Raw genomic sequence first — 23,619 nt, 5'->3', positions numbered from 1 at the left:
AAAATAACGAAAAGTCAAGAGCTGTCACTTTCGGAAAAGTATTTTCACACTGTTCACTGAACGCTGTCTCCTGTCAAACTGACAAGCAGGCTTCGTGTAAAGAATGATTATTGATTGGATACGAGCGTGCGCTCTTCTTAGGACAATGTTATCGACCGGTCCCTTTACAAAAACATTCTCGAAAGCTGGCGCAAGCGCCAGCTTTTTATGCATGTCTCTAGCTACAGCTAAGCAAAACCTTAGATAATCATTGCAGTAACGTATCGGTCGTCTTTGTGAAACGATCATGAGCGATCCGAAACACATAACAGATAACGAAAACCTCAATGACTACGGTATACAATTAAATCGATGGTTTCTCATATCGCTAGGTGCTTGGCCACAAATAAGCGCGTCGAACAGAATGAAAAAACTCGCGGTGTTAATGCAAATCTTCATTCTTTGGGCGATGGCGGTTCCTCTGATACCATGCATGTTGTACATGTTATTCGAGAAAAAAGACATTAAGACTAAATTACACTCCCTCGTTCCGCTGGTTCACGGAATCATGGGAGCTGTAAATTACTGGATGTTACTCACGCGTAACAAAGACATTCAACATTGCATACGGCATATGGAGACGGATTGGAGACGGATTCGGAGAAACGATAACCGCGAAGTGATGTTCCAATATGCCAAGCTCGGCCGCTTCATGACCGCGTTCTGCGCGACGTTTATGCACAGTAGTACGTTCTTCTTTGGCGTGGCCAGGATGATGAAAACAACAACCGTTATCATCGGCAACAAAACCATTACGATGCATCCGATGGCATGTTCAGTGTACAGCAAGATACTTGACGTGAGATTGAGCCCTGCGAACGAGATCATGCTGGGTGTGCAATTCTTGTCGGCGTTTGCAATAGTTCACTCTACAGCAACTGTCTGCACTCTCGCTGCCGTTTTCGCAACACATGCTTGCGGTCAACTGAATGTAATGCATACATGGTTAAACGAGCTTGCCGAGGAGAAGAAAAATCACTTAGCAGAACAAAAACTTGCAGCTGTCGTAAAACATCACAGGAGAGTCATAAAGTATTTTACTTACAATCAGATATAGAGTTTTGATTGCACTTTGTGCGAGTTTCTTTTTATTGAGTATTAAAGATAAATGAACATTTCCATTACATTGCTTTGCATGAACTAATATCTTACGTTAAACTTAAAATATTGTTATACTATATCGTAAATTGAAGTACATGTGAGAGAAAGAGAGAAAAAAAACTCCTATGCAAATATTTAAATTTATTTTAAACGATCTATACATATAACTCGCGTTAAATTTTAGAATGAATATGTGTACACATTACACATACACATACATACATATACATACACAGATGAATGTATATTCCTATTACTTAAATGTTCTTCGTATTACACAGTACACATAGATTGTAAAAAAAAATATTATACTGAATACTAACACAAATCGTAGATCGTCTAAAATAAATTTTGTAAAAGAAACGTAACATCACGCTTGAATGTATTGTAACTATAGAGATATGTTTCAGTTTTATAGAACAAATAGAGAGTATTATGAATAAAGCCTGTCTAGTAGAAGTGATGGGATGCACGATAAAAATGTGTTTACTTGGATATTACATTGTTATGGTATGCTAAAGATGAATAAAACATCTTCTCATATCGCACATAACTGAGGTGCCGCAAAAACAGATTAATCTTATTTTTCCGTAGTAAGTAAATCTATCAATTGATTTTCCAGAACTGGGGTACGCTTAATAGATCAAAAATATTATCATATTTTATCGGATACATGTCGACGGGTTTCAATATATTTATATTTTGTTACATTGGAGAGATCCTCACGGAACAGGTAATACCTTGAGATAAAAAAAATTTTTTAGAATTGTGAAAATTCAATCATTTTGATTATACATATATAAAATATAATACAATGTCGTTTCGTTAAATAAATATGAAAATATTGTATGCTTCATTATTATTTTATTATTATATATTTAAACAAGTAATGTAATTGTATTAACATATCAAAATACTTTTTAATATCAAGTTTATATAGTACAAATTATTATGTTATTGCGATTTCGAAAACCAGTACCAATCCCTCTGAGATCCTCGTTAGTTAACTAAAGCCCGTATCAGAGACTATGGATTGGGATTGAGTTTGGATTGAAATTTAATCAATCGGAATAGAGAAAATTGATCTCAAGTTTAGTGAACTTTGCATTGATCAGACTAACAAAGTTGGTAGTCTGATACGGGCTTAAAGGTCACCAACTGAAGATCTTAATAGAGATTGAAATGACAGAAATCGCAATAACAGTGTAAGTATTTGTACTATATAATTTAATTTATCGCATGTACAACCGCACCGCAGACCTACACTAGCCACTGAATTGTAACTACATTAATACGAGTCAAACAAATAGATCTGATTAATCATATCCTCCTTTGATATTTTTTCGGCATTAGACATTCAGATATTTAAAGAAATTTCTCAATATTTTTATTTATTAGTGTAAAAAAATTGGAGAGATAGCATATATGACCAAATGGTATAAACTACCTCGCAAAACAGCGCTTGGTCTCATTTTGATAATCATGCAATCGAGTCACATTATCAAGATAACTGCGGGAAAATTAGTTCTGTTATCCATAGCAACCTTTGGTGACGTAAGTAACGCACATACTACAGTTATCGACCATGTCAAATAAAATTTTGATAAAATTTGCTTTCTTATCGTTCATAAATTGTTATAATAATTGTATAGTGACTTCACGACTTGATCTAATACAACATACTGTATCGAAACAAATGTCAACAATGTAATACTTTGCTGTACATTTATTGTTAGCAAAAAACAAGGTATTTTATCATTTCAGATAATCAAAACTTCCACAGCATATTTAAATATCTTACGAACGATGACAGCATAAAACGTAGAAACTCAGAAAGGGATAAAACACATGTATGGAATATCTTCCAAATGTTAAATAAAGAATAAATGTTAAATAAACAAAAAGTGGTGGCAAAAAGACCTGTTTTTTCGCCCATTTTTTGGGGACCTCGAATTTCAAACATTTTTTTATACCAAATAGTACTATTAGATGAAACATTAATCCTAGTAAAATTTCAAGATGAGCATAGGCACGGTTCCGGAAATACAAGGGAGTGAAAATACGGGATATCGAAAATTCGTATAAGGGTAACTTTGTCATTTTTAGAGATATCTTAAATCCGCAAGCGGGTGCTGTTTCGGAATCGTTTGTACTCGATTCCGAAACAGCACCCGCTTGTGGATTTAAAATATCTCTAAAAATGGCGAAGATAGCTCTTAGTCCAATTTTGAAATTTCGGTACAATCACCTCCTTAAGGGTACAAACAAAACTGGCGGTGGTACAAACGGATACAAACGATTCCGAAACAGCACCCGCTTGCGGATTTAAAATGTCTCCAAAAATGACAAAGTTACCCTTATACGAATTTTCGATATCCCGAATTCTCACCCCCTGCTTGTATCTCCGGAACCGTGCCTATGCTCATCATGAAATTTTACTGCAATTAATGTTTTATCTAATAGTACTATTTGTCATGAAAAGAAGTTTGAAATTCGAGGTCCCAAAAATGGGCGAAATTTGCCATCACTCTTTAATAATAATTATAATACACTGTTAAATTTATAGGGTCAAATTATACTCAATTTGAGTATAATTTTCAACGAACTTAATTTTTAACCATTCCTATAGGTCGCCTCTGCTCCTACTCAATACATAGTTAATTTAACTAAAACAATGTTAATTTGACTAAACCAATGAAGTTACAATAATACTATTTTGTTTTAAAATAATAAATTTTGACGCACATGGTAGTTAAAAATAACAAAATATTATCTAATTCAAGGTATTGGTTTAAATTTCATTCTTTAACATTTCACAGTGTACAACAGAATTTTCTGCGATTAAGCTCTTAAAAGTACTAATAGTACCTCTCACAATTTCTCTGAATCTAAAAGAAATTAAAACCTAATACTTTTGTCATCGATACTTGAATCTATCGAAATATTGTTGTCGCTTTTCCGCGATGCTGATTGGTTTTCTTGTTGCGCTTACTTCATGAGCGGCTGCCATGGCATATTTTGACAGTTGTGTGGTTAATAGTGTAATAGTAACAGTGAAATATTGAAAATAAATAGCGCGCGTGTAGCGCGCGTCTGTGATGTCTAGTACATGTAAAAAGTGCTAACTTTGACTTCCATTATTTCAACTTCGATACAATCAATCTTTTTCTAATTGCATAATGTGTGTAAATCATGTTTATATTAATATACTGTTCAAATTTTACAAGATTCCTTTAAAAATCGATATACTAAGGTACTATCTTAAATGCAGCACTAGCGAGAAATTACGCCATCTAGTGACGGAAAAATCAACAGTACAGACGACAACGACAATAACGTTTCTTAAATGTAAATTTGCTAATTCGGACTTTGCATCGCAATATCAGCGCTGATACGACACGTAGAGGAAAAAAACTTTTTTATTATATAATTCAAACCAAAGTTATTGATTGAGCCTACACAGAACTTGACCGGTTCAGCCGTCATTAAGAACTGATAATTTAAAAGTCTTTCAACTAGTTGGCTCGTGTATAGATAAACGGTCTATTTCCCCGTTGCGCATACCCTTGGCGCGAGACATTACCGTGTCTCTTGATAGCATGTATCGTTTCCATAAAAACGTTTCCAAAAGATGTACTAAAAGAAAAATTAATCAGAATATTCTTATTGTTGTTTGTTAACTAAAAATCTTAACAATCCTATAAAAATTGGATTCACAATAGAAATAATCACTTTCATGTTATTCATTGTCCTAAAAAATAATAATTGTTAATCATTTGTTCAATTAAAAAAGGCAAGTTAGATTTAATATCGCAAACATTATGTTTACTGTTCTCAGAATATACAATCATTTGTATAATATGCAGATAAATAATTAATTAAAAAATTTCAATATTACAGTTAACAGTAACAAGGAAAAGTGAGCTTCGAAAGTCAAACGTGATTAGCTGTATACGAGGTAATATTATAGATATAACATTTAATTAATAATTTAATACAAATTACAAATCGTACATTTCAGCTCTACTTTGAATCATCTGCAGGGATAATAGATAAATTAAATAATCTCAAGCTCTACGAATACGATGAGCATAAGATAAGAATTTTAAAATTAAATGTACAAAGATAGTGTAATATCCAAGAGGATATATTAGAAAAACTCTGCTAATATTAACAAATCTGTAAAATATTCGGACTAAAAATACCTATACATTGGACTAACCAGCGAAAAAAAAATAAAGTCTGGAGAACGTATGACTGACAAACTAAAGCCTTGGGAAAGACATCGGAAACTGACAATGATTTTTAAACGACGACGGTCGTTTAAAATAACAGCTGGATCGATCGGTTGTCAATAGCCGACTCCAACCACCTGTTATTTAAAACCAAGTCGACTTTCCATGTAAATCGCACTTTTATTTTAAAAATAAAAAAAGGACTTTTAAATTAAAATCCGATTTACGTGAAACAAAGTTTAACAATAATAAAAAAATAATCTCCGCTAAACAATTTTAAGGAAAAAAATTTAGAATAACTTGTCAGTTGTACAAGAAAATTAAATTAGTCTAAAAAAAATAAAATAAAAGGCAATTGTTAAAAAATAAAAAGAATTCTTTCATCTTATCACTTTTCACATAGTCTTGCAGCAGAAACTTTTGAACTTTTTTACGTACAGTAGTCGTACACCACAATATATCATTAAATCTAGAATTTTTCTGAAACAGTAATTTATTATATTATACATATACGTATCACCTGATAAATTGCAAATGATACAAAATAACTAAGAGTTTGTTGTCACTTTTGGAAAAGTATTTTCACTGTTCACTGTACGCGGTCTCTTGTCAAACTGACAGGCAGGCTTCGCGGAAAGAACGATTATTGATTGGGTACGATTATTGATTGGATACGAGCGTGCGTTCTTCTTAGGACAATGCCATCGACGCGTCGCTTCACAAAACATTGTTAAAAGCTGGCGCAAGCGTACTTATGCATGTCTCTAGTTAAACTACAGCTACAAGCAAAACTTTAGATGATCTTTGCAGTAACGTATCGGTCGTCTTTGTGAAACGATCATGAGCGATCCGAAACACATAACAGATAACGAAAACCTCAATGACTACGGTATACGAATAAATCGATGGTTTCTCATATCACTAGGTGCTTGGCCACAAACGAGCGCGTCGAACAGAATAAAAAAATTCGCGGTGTCAATGCAAATTTTCATTTTTTCGACCGCGATGGCAATCATTCTGATACCATGCATGTTGTACATGTGGTTCGAGAAAAAAGACGTTAAGACTAAATTACCCGCCATCATTCCGCTGATTAACAAAATTGCGGGATTCTTTCATTACTGGATATTACTTACGCGTAACAAAGACATTCAACGTTGCATACGGCACATGGAGACGGATTGGAAACTTATTCGGAGAATCGATAATCGCAAAGTGATGCTGCAATATGCCAAGTTCGGCCGCTTCATGACCACCTTGTGCGCGACGATACTTGGTAGTTCGTTCATTTTTGTCACGATCAAGACGATGGAAACAAAAACCGTTGTCATCGGCAACAAAACTATTACGATGCATCCGATGACATGTCCAATGTACAGTAAGATACTTGACGTGAGATTAAGCCCTGCGAACGAGATCATGCTGGGTGTGCAATACTTGTCGGGGTTTGTAATATTTTGCTCTATAGCAACTGTTTGCGGTCTCGCTGCCGTCTTCGCGGCGCATGCTTGCGGTCAACTGAATGTACTGCATATGTGGTTAAACGAGCTCGCCGAGGAGAAAAATAATCATTTAGCAGAACGAAAACTTGGAGCCGTCGTGAAACATCATTGGAGAGTCCTCAGGTATTTTACTTACAATTAGATATAGAGGAAAGTCCCCTATTATGAGATAGGCTCCTAATATGCGACAGCAAGGTTTCTGCTAAACTAATAGGCCCTATCTGTTGGTTTCACCATGAACTTATTACCCTTGGGATAAAACCTATTTAGTGGAAAATTCATTGTTTGATCGTGCGTGTAGTCGTTGCAGAGAATTAAATTGTAAAATTGGATGTTGTCAAGTGCCATGGATATGAGTCTTTAAACCTTGTTTATTATATAATTAATAAATATTCGGCAATAAGTTCTGCATGCAGCGATAGAGTAAGGTCGTATTAATAGGAAAATACGGGATATGTTGAGTTGCTCAATTGTAGAGATTAGATTTGGTGAGATCGCGAAACCGCAAGGCGTGGTGCTCGTAACATGAGATACTCAGGGTACTCCTGGGTTGCTGGAGTATGAAAGTTATTGTATAGTAATAAAAGAAGAGAAAATACTATATTAACGTTAAGGGAAGGTTTATACGAATTTATAAGACTGTGCTGACCTTGATTTGAGGGGGAAGGGTGGAGGGGGAAGATTAGGTACCTACAATATTGAGTATAAGGTATAAGTGGGTTTACGATTGTTGCAAATATGCTTCTCCATTACATTTGTCTTTCAAAAACTTTAAATAAAGTTTTTTAATTGCAATATGATGTATTTTGCATTTTATTAGCGATTTCCCGGGGTCTCTCATATTAGGAGCACACTTTTTCGATTTTTTTGAAAGCTTATTTTTTACATTTTTCTAATTTTCAGAAAAATCAATATTTAAATTAAATTTTACATTTCAGCATCTTAAAGCTTATTAAATTCCCTTCATAATGACCTACTATATTTTTCAATTCTGCCCATAGACTTCCGGCAATCACACAAAATAGATGTGGTATCTCATAATCGGGGTCTTTCCTCTAAAGTTTTGATTGCACTTTGTGCGAGTTTTTCTTCTTTATTGAGTATTGAAGATCAACCATTTCCATTACATTGCTTTGCATGAACTAATATTTTACGCTAAAATAAAATACTGTCATATATTATAAATATGAAGTATACATGAGAGAAAGCAAAAAAAAGAACTCCCATACAAATATTTTATTTAAATTTATTTTAAATGATCTATATACAATAATCTTATACATATAACTCGCGTCAGGATGAATATGCGTGTATGCATATCTCTCCGTCAGCATATCATTTTTTTATTAACACTATCAGCAAATGAGGACTTTTAAGTCCACCCTATGTTATTTTTATGTTCTAAGCTTTCAAAAAATAAAAAAATTTTGAGTTACCTATCAATATCTTTACTACAATATCCAATATAGTTTTAAAGCCAAATATTAAACTCATTTGTTTAAAAAACAAAATTTGAACACAAATGGGGGAAAATAGAAATTTGTTTAATAACTTTGCAACAAATAAATATTAAAACAATAATTGCAGGGTTTTGTACACTTCAGACTATGACCTTTCAAAAAAATGTAGTCTTATTTGAATCGACTCCAAAAAGTATTTTAACAAATTATTTTAACAAATAAAAATGGTGAAATTTTAGAGGGGTTTATTCGTGTAAATATAGAGAAAAATAAAGTTTAACTTTCTTTTGCTTAAAAATAAATTCTTATTGTAAAAAATTGTTAATTATATAAAATATTATTACAAATGTAAAAGAAAAATATAAATACAAAGTAAAAAAGTATCGTAGTGTTTAACGTTTTAATTAACAAACACTATTGGAAATATTATTAGCGAAAAAACGAAAAAAAATCATTTACTTGCGCCGGTAAATACTAACGCCGTCAGCAATCTGAATCGTTCAGGGCACAGGCTTAACTTTCCCAGGCCATTGCTCGAACACGCATTGACGGGAACCGGCGTCACCGCGGCAGCGAAACCCCTCTACCGTAAATTTTTCTTAGCAGGGGGTACCAGTCACTGCTTCTTTCTCTTCAAGAAATTCAAGAAGAAATTCTAGAAATATATTTTGCTTGTGCCTTAAAAGACTCACATTGTCGATAGAATAATACACACACACACACACACACAGATGAGCGTATTCCTATTATTTAAATGTTCTTCATATTACACAATATACACAAAGATTGTAAAAAAATTATTCTGAATATTAACACAAATCGTAGATCGTCTAAAATAAATTTTGCAAAAGAAACGTACCATCACGCCTGATGTGTTGTAACTGCAGAGATATGTTTCAGTTTTGTACAACAAATAGAGAGTATTACGCATAACGCCTGTCTAGCAGAATTGATGACAGGCACGGACGGCGAATATGTGCCTAATGGGATATTTCGTTGTTATGGTACGCTAGAGATAAATAAAACTTTCTCTCATATCGCAGATAACATAATTGAGATGCCGCAAAAGCAGATTACTTTATTTTTCTGCAGTAAATAAAGCTAGCGATTTATTTTCCAGAACTGGAGTGCGTTCGATAGGGCAAATATATTATCACATTTTATGGCATACATGACAGCGTGTATCATTACATTTATATATTGTTACATCGGTGAAATCCTCACGGAAGAGGTAATACCTTGAAATAAAAAATATTTTTTAGACGTGTGAAAATTCATTCATTTTGATTATGTACACTGAGAAAAAATTTGTTAATCCGGAAAAATATTTAGTCCAATACGTGCAACTAAACATTTCAGTTAGTTTAACTAAACATTAGTTGAATTAATTAATTCCTGATTAAAAAATTTTGATGATTGACATGGTTGACCCTATAGGTACCTTTTTTAGTGCAACTTAATAATTGTTGAAACAACTAATGTTTAGTTAACTAACTAACATGTGTAGTTGCAAATATCAAAATATTTTTTAATATCAAATTACATACATAGTACAAGTAATTATGTTGTTATTGCAATTTCTAGAACCAGTATCGATCTCTACTGAAATCCTCGTTAGTCCACTAAAGGTCACCAACTGAACATCTTACTAGAGATCGAAGTAGACAGAAATCGCAATAACAACGTAAATATTTGCATTATATAATTATTTTAATTTATCGTATGTATAACCGCACCCTCGACTCACACTAGCCATTGAATTGTAACTACGGTAGTACGAGACAAACAAATAAATATAATTAATCATATCATTTACTATGATTTTACTATCATCATTAGCCGTTTAGATACTTGAAGAAATTTCTAAATATTGTCATTTATTAGTGTAAAAATGTTGGAGAAATGGCATATATGACTAATTGGTATAAACTGCCAAACAAAACAGCACTTGGTCTCATTTTGGTAATCCTGCAATCGAGTCACGTTATAAAAATAACTGCGGGAAAACTAATTCATTTATCCATAGCAACCTTCGGCGACGTAAGTAACACACATACTATAATTATTGACGATGTCGAATAAAATTGTGATAAATTTGCTTTCTTATCGTTCACAAATTGTTATAATAATAATTGTACGTGTATATAATGACTTGAGGATTTAGTTTGTTACAATATACAGTACATATATATCAAAGCAAATATCTATAATATAATAAATCGTACATTTACTGTTAACAAAAAAAATGAGAAATTTTACCATTTCAGATAATCAAAACTTCCACGGCATATTTAAATATTTTGCGAACACTGACTACATAAATGCGTTAGAAAGTTATAAGTATAAAACACACGCATGGAATATTTTCCAAGTAGAATAGATGTTAAATAAACACACTTAATAATAATCATTCTGATGCAACAAAATTATCTGCGATTAAATGTTTAAGAGTACAAATAGTTTCCCTCACGATTTCCCTGAAACTAAAGAAACCAAAACTCGATAATTTACAAAATTTGCATGCACAAACACAAAAAAAATATGCCTCCTCAAAAGCCTCTTGCGAAATTGACAAGACAAAGCATCCGCTATGAAAAAATCAATCCGATATGCATGCGAAACTCTTGATTAAAAAAAAATTAATGTAACCATTCGTTAAACTCATTTAGAAGTTGGCGCATGCGCTTACTCGGATAGGGCCCTTGTCAGAACATTGCCCGCCGTGGCAATACATCAGACATCTTCACAAACCAAATATGACAAACCCGAAACGTGATTTAGAAAACATTAATTTCAGGTACATCAACAATTATAGTTCTATCTGTAAATTAACCGGTAATGTTTCAAACTTATAGGTACTTGTCCCTTAACAAGCATGTCGAGTACATTAAAAAAATAATAAGACATTAAAAAGAATATATAGTGTTGGAGATCACATCTGAAGCGTTGGAATAACAATCACTGAAAAAGATAAATAGTAAAGCGCTAGAATAACAATCCGATAACAACGGTCAAAGTCAAATTCAAGAGAAAAACAAAGTGAGGTCGAAACGTAAGCCTATTAAACAAATTAATAAAGTCATCTAACACTTCTTTTAGAGTACCTAAAATTTTCTCAACAATACTGGCCGTAATTATATGCTTAGCTGTTGCTTTAGACGAGCGTCAATATCCATCTCTTTATACAAACTATTATGTTCTTGGGGATTTCGAAAACCAGTATCGATCCCTCTGAAATCCTCGTCAACTAAAGGTCACCAACTGAAGATCTTACTAGAGATTAAAATAACAGAAATCGCAATAACAGAGTAAATATTTATACTATATAACTTAATTTGTCGCATGTACAACCGCGCGCCCAGACTCACACTAGCCATTGAATTGTAAATACAGTATTAGTACAAATCAAACAAATAAATGTGATTAATCATATCATTTACTATGATTTTACTATCATCATTAGACGTTTAAATACTTGAAGAAATTTCTAAATATTTTCATTTATTAGTGTAAAAAAATTGGAGACATAGCATATATGACTAATTGGTATAAACTGCCTCACAAAACAGCGCTTAGTCTCATTTTGATAATCATGCAGTCGAGTCACATTATCAAGATAACTGCGGGAAAACTAGTTCTGTTATCCCTATCAACATTTGGTGACGTAAGTAACACGCATACTACAGTTAATGACGACGTCGAATAAAATTTTGATAAAATTTGCTTTCTTATCGTTCATAAATTATTATAATAATTATATAATGACTTTACGATTTAATCTGATACAATATACTGTATATCAAAGTCGACAATGTAATAATTTTTGTACATTTATTGTTAGCAAAAACAAGGTATTTTATCATTTCAGATAATCAAAACATCCACAGCATATTTAAATATCTTACGAACGATGACCGCATAAAACGTAAAAATTTAGAAAGTCATAAAACACATGTATGGAATATCTTACAAATGTTAAATGAAGAATAAATGTTAAATAAACAAACTTAATAATAATTATGGTATAAGAGAATTTTCTGCGATTAAGTCTTAAAAGTACAAATAGTACCTCTCACAATTTCTCTGAATCTAAAAAAAAGAAATTAAACCTAATACTTCACTAACTTCACGAAACCTGCATGCATAGCCACGAAAAAAAGTACTGTTGTATTCATCCCCGAACGCGGCCTTAACAAGCATGTCGAGTACTTTTAAAATTGCTAATATAATACAGATCATCGTTTGTTCACTTCCAATAGCAATCGTTACGGTGCCATGTGCAATGTATATATTACTGGAGGACCATGCTATCACAACGAAACTGAGCGCTATTGGGCCTTTGCTTTACAGAATTATGGGCTCAATAAGCTATGGGATGCTGCTCCAGCGCAAGCACGACATTCAGGATTGTATACAACACATGGAGACTGATTGTCAGCTCATACAAAGAATCGGAGAACAAGAAACAATGCTGGAATATGCAAAGTTCGGACGTTTCCTCGCCGCAATCAGTGTGGCGACAACGTAGAACAATCAGCTACTTTTCGGTATTGCGAAAGTAATAATACCTACGACCATTATAGTCGGTAACCAGACTTTCAAAACACATTCGATTACGTATCCAGTAAGTATACAGTAAAATTATTGACACAAGATTCAGCCCAATAAACGAAGTCATATTGGCTGTGCAATTCGTGACGGATATTTGTAGGGAGTTCAGCAATAGTGAGTGTTTGCAGCCTTGCTGGTGTTCTCGCGATGCACGCCTGCGGCCAGCCCAACGTGTTGTATACATGGCTAAACGAATTCGTCAACGATTACGACAAGAAGGGGAATCAGTCGGTTAAACAAAAATTAGATGCTATTAGTGAGCATTGCACTTAAGAGTCCTAAGATGCTCTACTTTATTATAAACGTGTACTTCTTGACTGATGTAAATTCGCATAAATTTGCCTTTAGAAATACGACATGAATTAGAAATAGATATTTATTTTTGTTACACACACATACAGATATACATATTTCATAATAATTAAAATATATTGTCATTTGTATGGAATATGCAAATATACGTTGACAACTTTTTACACGAACACTCTAATTATTAGCAAAGACGTCACATTTAAACATACCACAATTATAAAAACGTGTTGTAGTGTTATAGCACATGGGTTGTACAATTCCTGTCAGCATTTATAGTGATATCATCTACATCTACGGTCGGTGCCTGCAGCCTGCCGTCTTCGCGATGCATGCCTGTGTTTAATTAAACGTGCAATACACTACATGAATTTGTAAAAACCAGAAAAGTATAAATCATATAACCGAATGGAAACGTTATATGTTATTGTGGAGCGTCATCTCAGAGTATGGAGGTACGTAAATAGACAATAAACTTTCTAGAATAATTTTAGCAATAAGAAAGAAATGATCTCCGTGCAAAACAATTTTAACGGAAAAAATGCAGAATAATTTGTCTGTTGTACAGACAAATTATATTATTAGTAAAAAAATTAAATAAAAGGTAAATGTATTAAAAAATAAAAATAGTTCTTTCACTTTATCACTTTTCATGTAGAGTAACTCCGGTATATGCGCCGCACTTAAAAAAAAACTTAATTTATCAAGTACTATTTACTATGTTTAAGGCAAATAAATTATACCAATAAAAACTTTATATTCTCTACTTAACTTTAAAAAAATTAGAAATATGAAATATTTATTCTTTATATTTAACAAAAAAAAACTTTTTAAAAACGCGTATAAAAAGTTTATTAAGGTGTAATAATGATAAAGAAATTATAAAACTGAAAGATTTTAAAAAGAAAATAGACAAACGATAGATGCATTAAAGGTTATTGTTTACGATCCAAAAAAAAGAAGATAAAAGAACACATAAGAGATTTTTACAGAGTATATATATGTACTATGACATAAATCTCGCACGCTAAAAATGCCATTTATCCCAAATAGATAGGATATATAAGATATCAAGCTAAACCAAAAATACAAGATATACTTATATTTTGTATTCTATCCTTAATATCCCTTTACATTTATGTATCATCAAATAAAATGTATCATGAGAACCATTAAACCTTTTACATTCCCTACACTAATCATTTTACGTAGGTCGTAATTCGTAATACATGATCGCGTTACTTACTACATTGAGAAATCGATTCAACTCACAGTTTCGTTAATATTAACAGTAAAGAATTGAAATTATAACACACTACTAATAAAGGCATAAAGGCACACAATAGGGGCAATGCAAATACCTTCATTCCTTCTATTTTTTCTGATGTCGGCGGAGTAATTACCGGAGTTACCCAATTCTTGCCTCAAAAACTTTTGGACTTTATTACGTACACCACAATATATCACTGGATCAAGAATTTGTCTCAAACAGTAATTTATCATTATATACGTATCACCTGATAAATTCCAAGTCATACAAAATAACGAAAAGTCAAGAGTTCATTGACACTTTCGGAAAAGTATTTTCACACTGTTCACTGAACGCGATCTCTTGTCAAACTGACAGGCAGGTTTCGCGGAAAGGACGATTATTGATTGGGTACGAGCGTGCGCTCTTCTTAGGACAATGCTATCGACGCGTCGCCTCATTGTTAAAAGCTGGCGCAAGCGTATTTATCCATGTCTCTAGTTAAGCTATAGCTGAGCAAAACTTAAGATGATCATTGCAGTAACGTATTGGTCGTCTTTGTGAACGATCATGAGCGATCCGAAACACATAACAGATAACGAAAACCTCAATGACTATAACGGTACACGAATAATTCGATGGTTTCTCATATCACTAGGTGCCTGGCCACAAACGAGCGCATCAAACAAAATGAAAAAACTCGCGGTGTCAATGCAAATCTTCATTTTTTCGACCGCGTTGGCAATCATTCTGACACCATGCATGTTGTACATGGGGTTCGAAAAAAAAGACGTTAAGACTAAATTACACGCCATTGTTCCGCTGATTAATAGAACTGGGGGATCCTTTTATTACTGGATAATACTTACGCGTAGCAAAGACATTCAACGTTGCATACGGCACATGGAAACAGATTGGAAACTCGTTCGGAGAATCGATAATCGCAAAGTGATGCTGCAATATGCCAAATCCGGCCGCTTCATGACCGTCTTGTGTGCGACGTTCCTACATGGTAGTACGTTCATCTTTAACGTGGTCAAGGCGATGGAAACAACAACCGTTATCATCGGCAACAAAACTATTACGATACATCCGATGACATGTCCAATATACAGCAGGATACTTGATGTGAGATTCAGCCCTGCGAACGAGATCATGCTGGGTGTGCAATACTTGTCGACGTTTATAATGATTTCCTCTATAGCAACTGTTTGCAGTCTCATTGCCGTCTTCGCGGCACATGCTTGCGGTCAACTGAATGTACTGCATATGTGGTTAAACGAGCTCGCCGAGGAGAAAAATAATCATTTAGCAGAACGAAAACTTGGAGCCGTCGTGAAACATCATTGCAGAGTCCTCAGGTATTTTACTTACAATCAGATAGAGTTTTGATTGCACTTTGTGCGAGTTTCTTTTTGAGTATTAATTTACCAATAGGTTGGAACAACCGACCTCCAGATTGCTGATGGATACACACACACTCATATACACATACAAGTGTATTCCTATTATTTAAACGTTCTTCATATTACACAGTACACAAAGATTGTAAAAAAAGATATTCCGAATATTAACACAAATCGTAGATCGTCTAAAATAAATTTTGCAAAAGAAACGTATCATCACGCATGATGTGTTGTAACTGCAGATATATGTTTCAGTTTTGTACAACAAATAGAAAGTATTATGAATAAAGCCTGTCTAATAATATTGATGGGATGCACGATGGATATGTGTTTCCTTGGATATGTGATTGTTATGGTATGCTAAAGATAAATAAAACTTCCTCTCATATCGCAGATATGATAATTGAGATGCCGCAAAAACAGATTATCTTATTTTTCTGCAGTAAATAAGGCTATCAATTAATTTTCCAGAACTGGAGTGCGTCCAATATGAAGGCAAAAATATTATCACATTTTATGGCATACATAGCAACGATTATAAATATATTTATAATTTGTTACTTCGGTGAAATCCTCACGGAAGAGGTAATACCTTGAAATAAAAAAGATTTTTTAGACATGTAAAAATTCACTCATTTTGGTTATATATAAAATACAATGTCGTTTCGTTAAATAAATATGAAAATGTTGAATGGTTCATTATTAATATTTTATTACTATGTTTTTAAACAAATAAAATACTTGTATTAACATATCAAAATATTTTTTAATATCAAGTTACATACATAGTACAAGTAATTATACTATTATTGCGATTTTTTCTGGAACCAGTATCGATCTCTACTGAAATCCTCGTTAGTCACAAACTGAAGATCTTACTAGAGATCGAAATAACAGAAATCGCAGTAACAGTGTAAATATTTGTGCTCTATAATTTAATTTACCGCATGTACAACCGCACCCCAGACTCACACTAGCCATTGAACTGTAACTACAGTAATACGAGTCAAACAAATAGATCTGATCAATCATATCCCATGATAACTTTTTACCATCGGCATTAGACGTTCAGATACTTAAAAAAAATTTTAAATATTTTTATTTATTAGTGTGAAAAAATTGGAGATATAGCATATATGACTAATTGGTATAAACTGCCTCACAAAACAGCGCTCGGTCTCATTTTGATAATCATGCAATCGAGTCACACTATCAAGATAACTGCGGGAAAACTATTTCTGTTATCCATAGCAACCTTTGGTGACGTAAGTAACACATATACTACAGTTATTGACGTCGAATAAAATTTTGAGAAAATTTGCTTTCTTATCGTTCATAAATTGTTATAATAATTGTCTAATAATTTCACGACTTGATCTGATACAATATACCGTATCGAAGTAAATGTCAACAATGTAATACTTTGTTGTACATTTATTGTTAGCAAAAAAAAACAAGCCATTTTGTTATTTCAGGTACTCAAAACTTCCACGGCATATTTAAATATCTTACGAACAATGACCGCATAAAACGTAGAAACTCTCAAAGTTATAAAACACATGTATGGAATATCTTCCAAGTAGAATAAATGTTAAATAAGCGTGCATAATTGTAATTATGGTATAACAGAATTTTTTGCGATGAAGTTCTTGAAAGTACAAATAGTATTCCCCACAATTTCCCTGAAACTAAAGAAATTAAAACCCAATACTTTACGAAACTTGCATGCACAGCCACAAAAAAAGCACTTTCGTATTCCTTCCCGAACGCGGCCTTAACAAGCATGTCGAGTACATTACATCTACAATTTAACGTTTATTTTTATATTTCTTATTTTTATCCTTTCTCAGCCTATATCTCCGAAGCTATTTGAGTCCGACCCTTATAAATATATATGAAATGACTTGGGAAGACTCCCCCAACAACATATTTAAAAACAAACCAAATCGGAGAGGGGGCCTTTTTATGCATAAAAACCGATAAATGTATTGAAAAATAAAAATAGGTCTTTCACTTTATCATTTTTCATGTAGAGTAACTCCGGTATATACGCCGCACCTAAGGAAAACTTCATTTATCAAATACTATTTACTATGTTTAAGGCAAATGAATTTATATATATATATATTCAATAATAAAAACTTTATATTCTCTACTACTTTTAAAAAATTAGAGATATGAAATATTTATTCTTTGTATTTAACAAAAACAACTTTTTGAAACCGTTACACTTATGCCATATATCCTAGGGGTGGGATATATGCATTCATGAAAATATACGCCTTATAAAAAATTATAAATAATGTTTATAAATAAAACAATAAAATGTCATAATAAGTTATAAAATACATGTAAAAAGTTTATTAAGGTGTAAGAATGATAAACAAATTATAAAACTGAAAAATTTTAAAAAGAAAATAGATGAACGATAGATGCATTAAAGTTATTGTTATACAACCCAAAAAAAAGAACACAGAAGATTTTTACAGAACTAGTGTTTGTACTATGGCACAAATATTGCACGCTAAAAATGCCGTATATTCCAAACAGGAGTTATATAAAAGTTATCAAGCTAAACAAAGAATATATACAGTCTGTTAAGTAAGAGCGTGTACAGGTTAATGTGTAGAAAAATTTATTTTAAATAATTTTTAAATACATGGGTTTGTTGTACTCCATCAGAAGAAATATGTTTTTCCATCAATAATGTGTCCAGTCACCACCGGCTTCGATAATTGCCTGGCATCTTCGAGGCATGCTTTCGACTAAATGCGGCACTCATGGCGGTTTACGTATTTCTCAGGCAAGAATTCAACGCCAACTGAATCTTTCGTGACAAAGCATCCAGGACAAAGGTTCCATCTGTCGACTCACGCAAAAATTAGGGCGATATTTTAAAACCAACTGCCAGTTATGCTGTACACGCTCTTACTTAACTGACTGTAAGCTATGCACTTGTATTTTGCTGCATTCCATCCTTTACTATTTCTCTACACTTATGTATCATAAAATAACCATTAAACCTTTTACACATTCCCTACAGTAATCATTTTACGTAAGTTGTAATATAATATGAACGCGCTACCTACTTACTTATACATTGAGAAATCACGACGCGGTTTCGTTAATGTTAACAGTAAAGAATTGAAATTATAACACACTACTAATAAAAAAATTAAGGCACACAACAGAGGTACTGCAAATACCTTCATTTCTTCTATTTTTTCTGACTTCTGTGGCGTAAATACCAGAGTTAACCAATTTTTGCGTCAGACACTTTTGAACTTTATTACATACACCACAAAACATCATTAGATCTAGAACTTTTCTGAAACAGTAACTAATCATATTATAAACGTTTTACCTGATAAATTACAAGTGATATAAAATAACGAAAAGTCAAGAATTCGTGGTCACTTTCAGAAAAGTTTTCACACACTTCACTGAACGCGGTCTCTTGTCAAACTGACAGCAGGCTTCGCGCAGAGAATGATTATTGATTGGATACAATTATTGATTGCATACGAGCGTGCGCTCTTCTTAGGGAAAAGCCATCGACGCGTCGCTTCACAAAACATTAAAAGCTGGCGCAAGCGTATTTATGCGTGTCTTTAGTTAAGCTACCGCTATAAGCAAAACTTTAGATGATCATTGCAGTAGCGTATCGGTCGTCCTTGTGAAACAATCATGAGCGATCCGAAACACATAATAGATAACAAAAACGCCAATGACTATGGTATACAATTAAATCGATGGTTTCTCATATCACTAGGTGTTTGGCCACAAACGAGCGCGTCGAACAGAATAAAAAAACTCGCGGTGTTAATGCAAATCTTCATTTTTTGGACCACGATGGCAATCATTCTGATACCATGCGTGTTGTACATGGGGTTCGAGAAAACAGATATTAAGATTAAATTAGGCGTCCTCATTCCGCTGAATAACAGAATTGTGGGAATCATAAGTTACTGGATATTAATTACGCGTAACAAAGACATTGAACGTTGCATACGGCATATGGAGACGGATTGGAAACTCGTTCGGAGAATCGATAATCGCAAAGTGATGCTGCAATATGCCAAGACAGGCCGCTTCATGACCGCCTTGTGCGCGACGTTTATGCATGGTGCTACGTTGTTCTTTACCGTGGCCACGTCGATAAAAACAACAACCGTTATCGTCGGCAACAAAACTATTACGATGCATCCGATGTCATGTCCAATGTACAGCAAGATACTTGACGTGAGACTCAGTCCTGCGAACGAGATCATGCTGGGTGTGCAACTCTTGTCGGCGTTTGTAATAATTTCCTCTATAGCAACTATTTGCAGTCTCGCTGCTGTCTTCGCGACGCATGCTTGCGGTCAACTGAATGTACTGCATATGTGGTTAAACGAGCTCGCCGAGGAGAAAAATAATCATTTAGCAGAACGAAAACTTGCAGCCATCGTGAAACATCACTGCAGAGTCCTCAGGTATTTTACTTACAATTATATATAGAGTTTTTATTGCACTTTGTGCGAGTCCCTTTTTATTGAATATTAAAGATAAATACACATTTCCATTACACTATTTTGTATAAACTAATATTTTACGCTACCCGAGTCAAAATTTGGAGCCTACTTTCGACCTCAGTATTCAATTTAACGTCTACTTTGGTACTCTAAATTAAACTTAAAATATTTTTATATATCTACCTATTATAAATTTAAGTATAGATGAAAGAAAGAAAAACAAAGCTTTCATACAAATATTCTATTTAAATTTATTTTAAACGATCTATATATAACTTGCGTCAAATTTCAGGATGAATATGTGTGTATGTACATCTCTCCGTCAGCAATAATTTTTTTTACTAAGGCTGTCAGCAAATGAGGTCTTTTAAATCCATCCTACGTTACTTTTATGTTGTAAGCTTTCAAGAAATTAAAAAAATTTTTGAGTTACTTGTCTCTACTACAATATCTAATAGGTTTTAAAGCCAAATATTAAACCCGATTATAAAACGAAATTTGAACACAAGTAAGGAAAGAATAAAAATTTGTTTAAAAATTTATAACACTTTGCAACAACAAATATTAAAGAAAATGATTGCACGGTTTTGCACTTCAGACTATGATCTATCAATAGAATGTAGTCTTATTTGAGTCAACTCCAAAAAATATAATTATTTTAACAAGTGAAAATGGTGAAACGTTAGAGATTTATTCATGTACTAAATAAAAAGAAAAATAAAGTTTAACTTTATTTTGCTTAGAAATAAATTTTTATTGTAAAAAAATTGTTAGTTATATAAAATATCATTACAAATATAAAAGAAAAATATAAATAAAAAGTAAAAAAGTATCATATTGTTCAACGTTTCTCTCCGCCATTTTATAAATAATGCTCTACTTACTAATGATAGAAGTGCTTTAATAATTAGCAAATACTATTGGAAATACAGCGAAAAAACAAAAAAAACTTGCGCCGGTAAATACTAACGCCGTCAGCAATTCGAGTCGTTCAGGGCACAGGCTTAACTTTCCCGGGCCGTTGCTCGAACACACATTGACGGGAACCGACGTCACCGCGGCAGCGAAACATCTCTACCATAAATTTTTCTTAGCAGGAGGTACACCAGTCACTGCTTCCTTTATTTCCTCAAGAAATTCAAGAAGAAATTCAAAAAAGAAAGAGTGACCCTAAAATCGCACGTTTTTAGCCTATTTTGGTGGCCCTCGAAATTCGAATCGAATTGTATGCTAAACGATGCTATGTGATGGGACATTAATCTCAAAAAAATTTAAAGTTGAGCATAGGATTAGTTTTGGAGATACGCGGGATCAAAGTAGCCAAATTCAGCAGAAAGACTTTTTTTGTGCAGAATTCCTAGACAAACAACTTCCATTCGAAACATTTTTTTCGTATCTCTATCCGTTTTCCAGAAATTCGGCAAAAACTTTTTTAGGGTAGTTTTACCCCTTTAAAAAATTAAACAACAGGGATGGAAGGGGTGAATTTTTAGTACAGTAATCAGAGAACCATTCGGACTAATTCTATTCAAAATACCACTATGATCAAAAAAGTTTTAACTTCCTTTTTGTGTCTATTGTAACTTGGACAATATTGGGAATTTGGCCACTTTGACACCCCGTATCTCCAAAACTAGCCCTATGCTCAACTTTAAATTTTTTTGAGATTAATGTCCCATCATATAGCATTGTTTAGCATACAATTCGATTCGAATTTCGAGGGCCACTAAAATAGGCTAAAAACGTCCAATTTTGGGATCACTCTTTCGCTTGTGCCTTAAAAGACCCAGGGCCGGTTGTTTCAACCTGTTGATAAACTAACTAACAGTTTAATTATATATGTCTTTGTTTTTCCTTCAAATTAAACAAAGATAGACATGTGATTTAACTATTAGTTTATTACTAATAGGTTGGGAAAACCGACTCCCAGATTGCTGACGGAAGGATACACACACACACATACACACAGATAAGTGTATTCCTATTATTTAAACGTTCTTCATATTACACAGTACACAAAGATTGTAAAAAAGATATTCCGAATATTAACTCAAATCGTAGATCGTGTAAAATAAATTTTGCAAAAGAAACGTATCATCACGCCTGATGTGTTGTAACTGCAGAAATATGTTTCAGTTTTGTACAACAAATAGAAAGTATTATGAATAAAGCCTGTCTAGCAGAATTGATGGGATGCACGATGAATATGTGCTTAATGGGATATTACGTTATTATGGTATGCTAAAGATAAATAAAACTTCCTCTCATATCGCAGATAACATAATTGAGATGCCGCAAAAACAGATAACTTTATTTTTCTGCAGTAAATAAAGCTAGCAATTTATTTTACAGAACTGGGGTGTGTTTGATAGGGCAAAAATATTATCACATTGTATGGCATACATAACAGCAGGTACCAATATATTTATATATTGTTACATCGGTGAAATCCTCACGGAAGAGGTAATATCTTGAAATAAAAAATATTTTTTAGACATGTGAAAATTCATTCATTTTGATTATGTGCACTAAGAACAAAATTTGTTATCCGGAAAAGTATTTAGTTCGATACGTGCAACTAAACATTTTAGTTAGTTTAGCTAAACATTAGTTGAATCAACTAATTCTTGATTAAAAATTTTTTGTAGTTGACATGGTTGACACTATAACTTTTTTAGTACAACTTAATAATTGTTAAAATAACTAATGTTTAGTTAACCAACTAACATGTGTGGTTGCAAATATAAAAATAATTTTTTAATATCAAATTACATACACAATACAAGTAATACATAGTACAATTATACTGTTATTGCAATTTCTAAAACCAGTATCGATCTCTATTGAAATCCTCGTTAGTCCACTATAAAGGTCATCAACTAATCATCTTACTATTAGGGATCGAAATAGACAGAAATCGCAATAACATTGTAAATATTTTGTTACCGTATAATTTAATTTGTCGCATATATGTACAATCGCACCTCAGACTCACACTAGCCATTGAATTGTAACTACAGCAGTACGAGACAAACAAATAAATATGATTAATCATATCATTTACTATGATTTTACTGTCATCGTTAGATACTTGAAGAAATTTCTAAATATTTTCTATATTTATTAGTGTGAAAAAATTGGAGACATAGCATATACGACTAATTGGTATAAACTGCCTCACAAAATAGCGCTT

General features: G+C 33.0%; 4 protein-coding genes and 2 long non-coding RNA genes across 6 annotated transcripts in view; 5 read left to right on the top strand and 1 right to left on the bottom strand.

The window, feature by feature from the left end:
* The window catches only part of LOC139772484 (uncharacterized), a 62,431-nt gene extending 47,659 nt beyond the window's left edge, over window positions 1-14,772 (bottom strand). The window contains exon 1 of the long non-coding RNA XR_011718135.1: window positions 14,619-14,772. This is a non-coding gene — a long non-coding RNA (uncharacterized lncRNA). The remainder of the gene's footprint in view (window positions 1-14,618) is intronic.
* LOC139770044 (uncharacterized) lies at window positions 125-3,185 on the top strand. The gene is made up of 5 exons (XM_071701684.1): window positions 125-1,095; window positions 1,551-1,650; window positions 1,763-1,873; window positions 2,539-2,694; window positions 2,905-3,185. The coding sequence occupies exons 1-5, from the start codon at window positions 287-289 to the stop codon at window positions 2,956-2,958; spliced, it is 1,230 nt and encodes a 409-aa protein (XP_071557785.1). The 5' UTR covers window positions 125-286; the 3' UTR covers window positions 2,959-3,185.
* Window positions 5,728-13,424, top strand: LOC139772410 (uncharacterized). Its single transcript, XM_071706099.1, has 2 exons — window positions 5,728-7,000; window positions 12,688-13,424. The coding sequence occupies exons 1-2, from the start codon at window positions 6,216-6,218 to the stop codon at window positions 12,863-12,865; spliced, it is 963 nt and encodes a 320-aa protein (XP_071562200.1). The 5' UTR covers window positions 5,728-6,215; the 3' UTR covers window positions 12,866-13,424.
* LOC139772492 (uncharacterized) lies at window positions 11,432-12,354 on the top strand. The gene is made up of 2 exons (XR_011718136.1): window positions 11,432-12,001; window positions 12,206-12,354. It is a non-coding gene; the product is annotated as an uncharacterized lncRNA (long non-coding RNA).
* Window positions 14,773-15,002: 230 nt separating the features above from the next.
* LOC139772428 (putative odorant receptor 92a) lies at window positions 15,003-17,543 on the top strand. Its single transcript, XM_071706120.1, has 6 exons — window positions 15,003-15,634; window positions 15,711-15,867; window positions 16,168-16,267; window positions 16,384-16,497; window positions 17,022-17,177; window positions 17,388-17,543. The coding sequence occupies exons 2-6, from the start codon at window positions 15,776-15,778 to the stop codon at window positions 17,439-17,441; spliced, it is 516 nt and encodes a 171-aa protein (XP_071562221.1). The 5' UTR covers window positions 15,003-15,634; window positions 15,711-15,775; the 3' UTR covers window positions 17,442-17,543.
* A 2,056-nt stretch (window positions 17,544-19,599) lies between these two features.
* On the top strand, window positions 19,600-22,784 carry LOC139770142 (uncharacterized). Its single transcript, XM_071701895.1, has 2 exons — window positions 19,600-20,387; window positions 22,563-22,784. Exons 1-2 carry the CDS (start codon window positions 19,600-19,602, stop codon window positions 22,669-22,671), a joined length of 897 nt encoding a protein of 298 aa, XP_071557996.1. The 3' UTR covers window positions 22,672-22,784.
* Window positions 22,785-23,619: the final 835 nt, after the last annotated feature.

Source organism: Temnothorax nylanderi, unplaced genomic scaffold (genome assembly GCF_030848795.1).
Source record: "Temnothorax nylanderi isolate EJ_2023f unplaced genomic scaffold, tnyl_v1.0 TNYL_tig0003_pilon, whole genome shotgun sequence".
Classification (NCBI taxonomy): Eukaryota; Metazoa; Arthropoda; class Insecta; order Hymenoptera; family Formicidae; genus Temnothorax; species Temnothorax nylanderi.
Note: the sequence above shows the minus strand (reverse complement) of the source record. Positions and strands in the feature narration are given on the sequence as shown.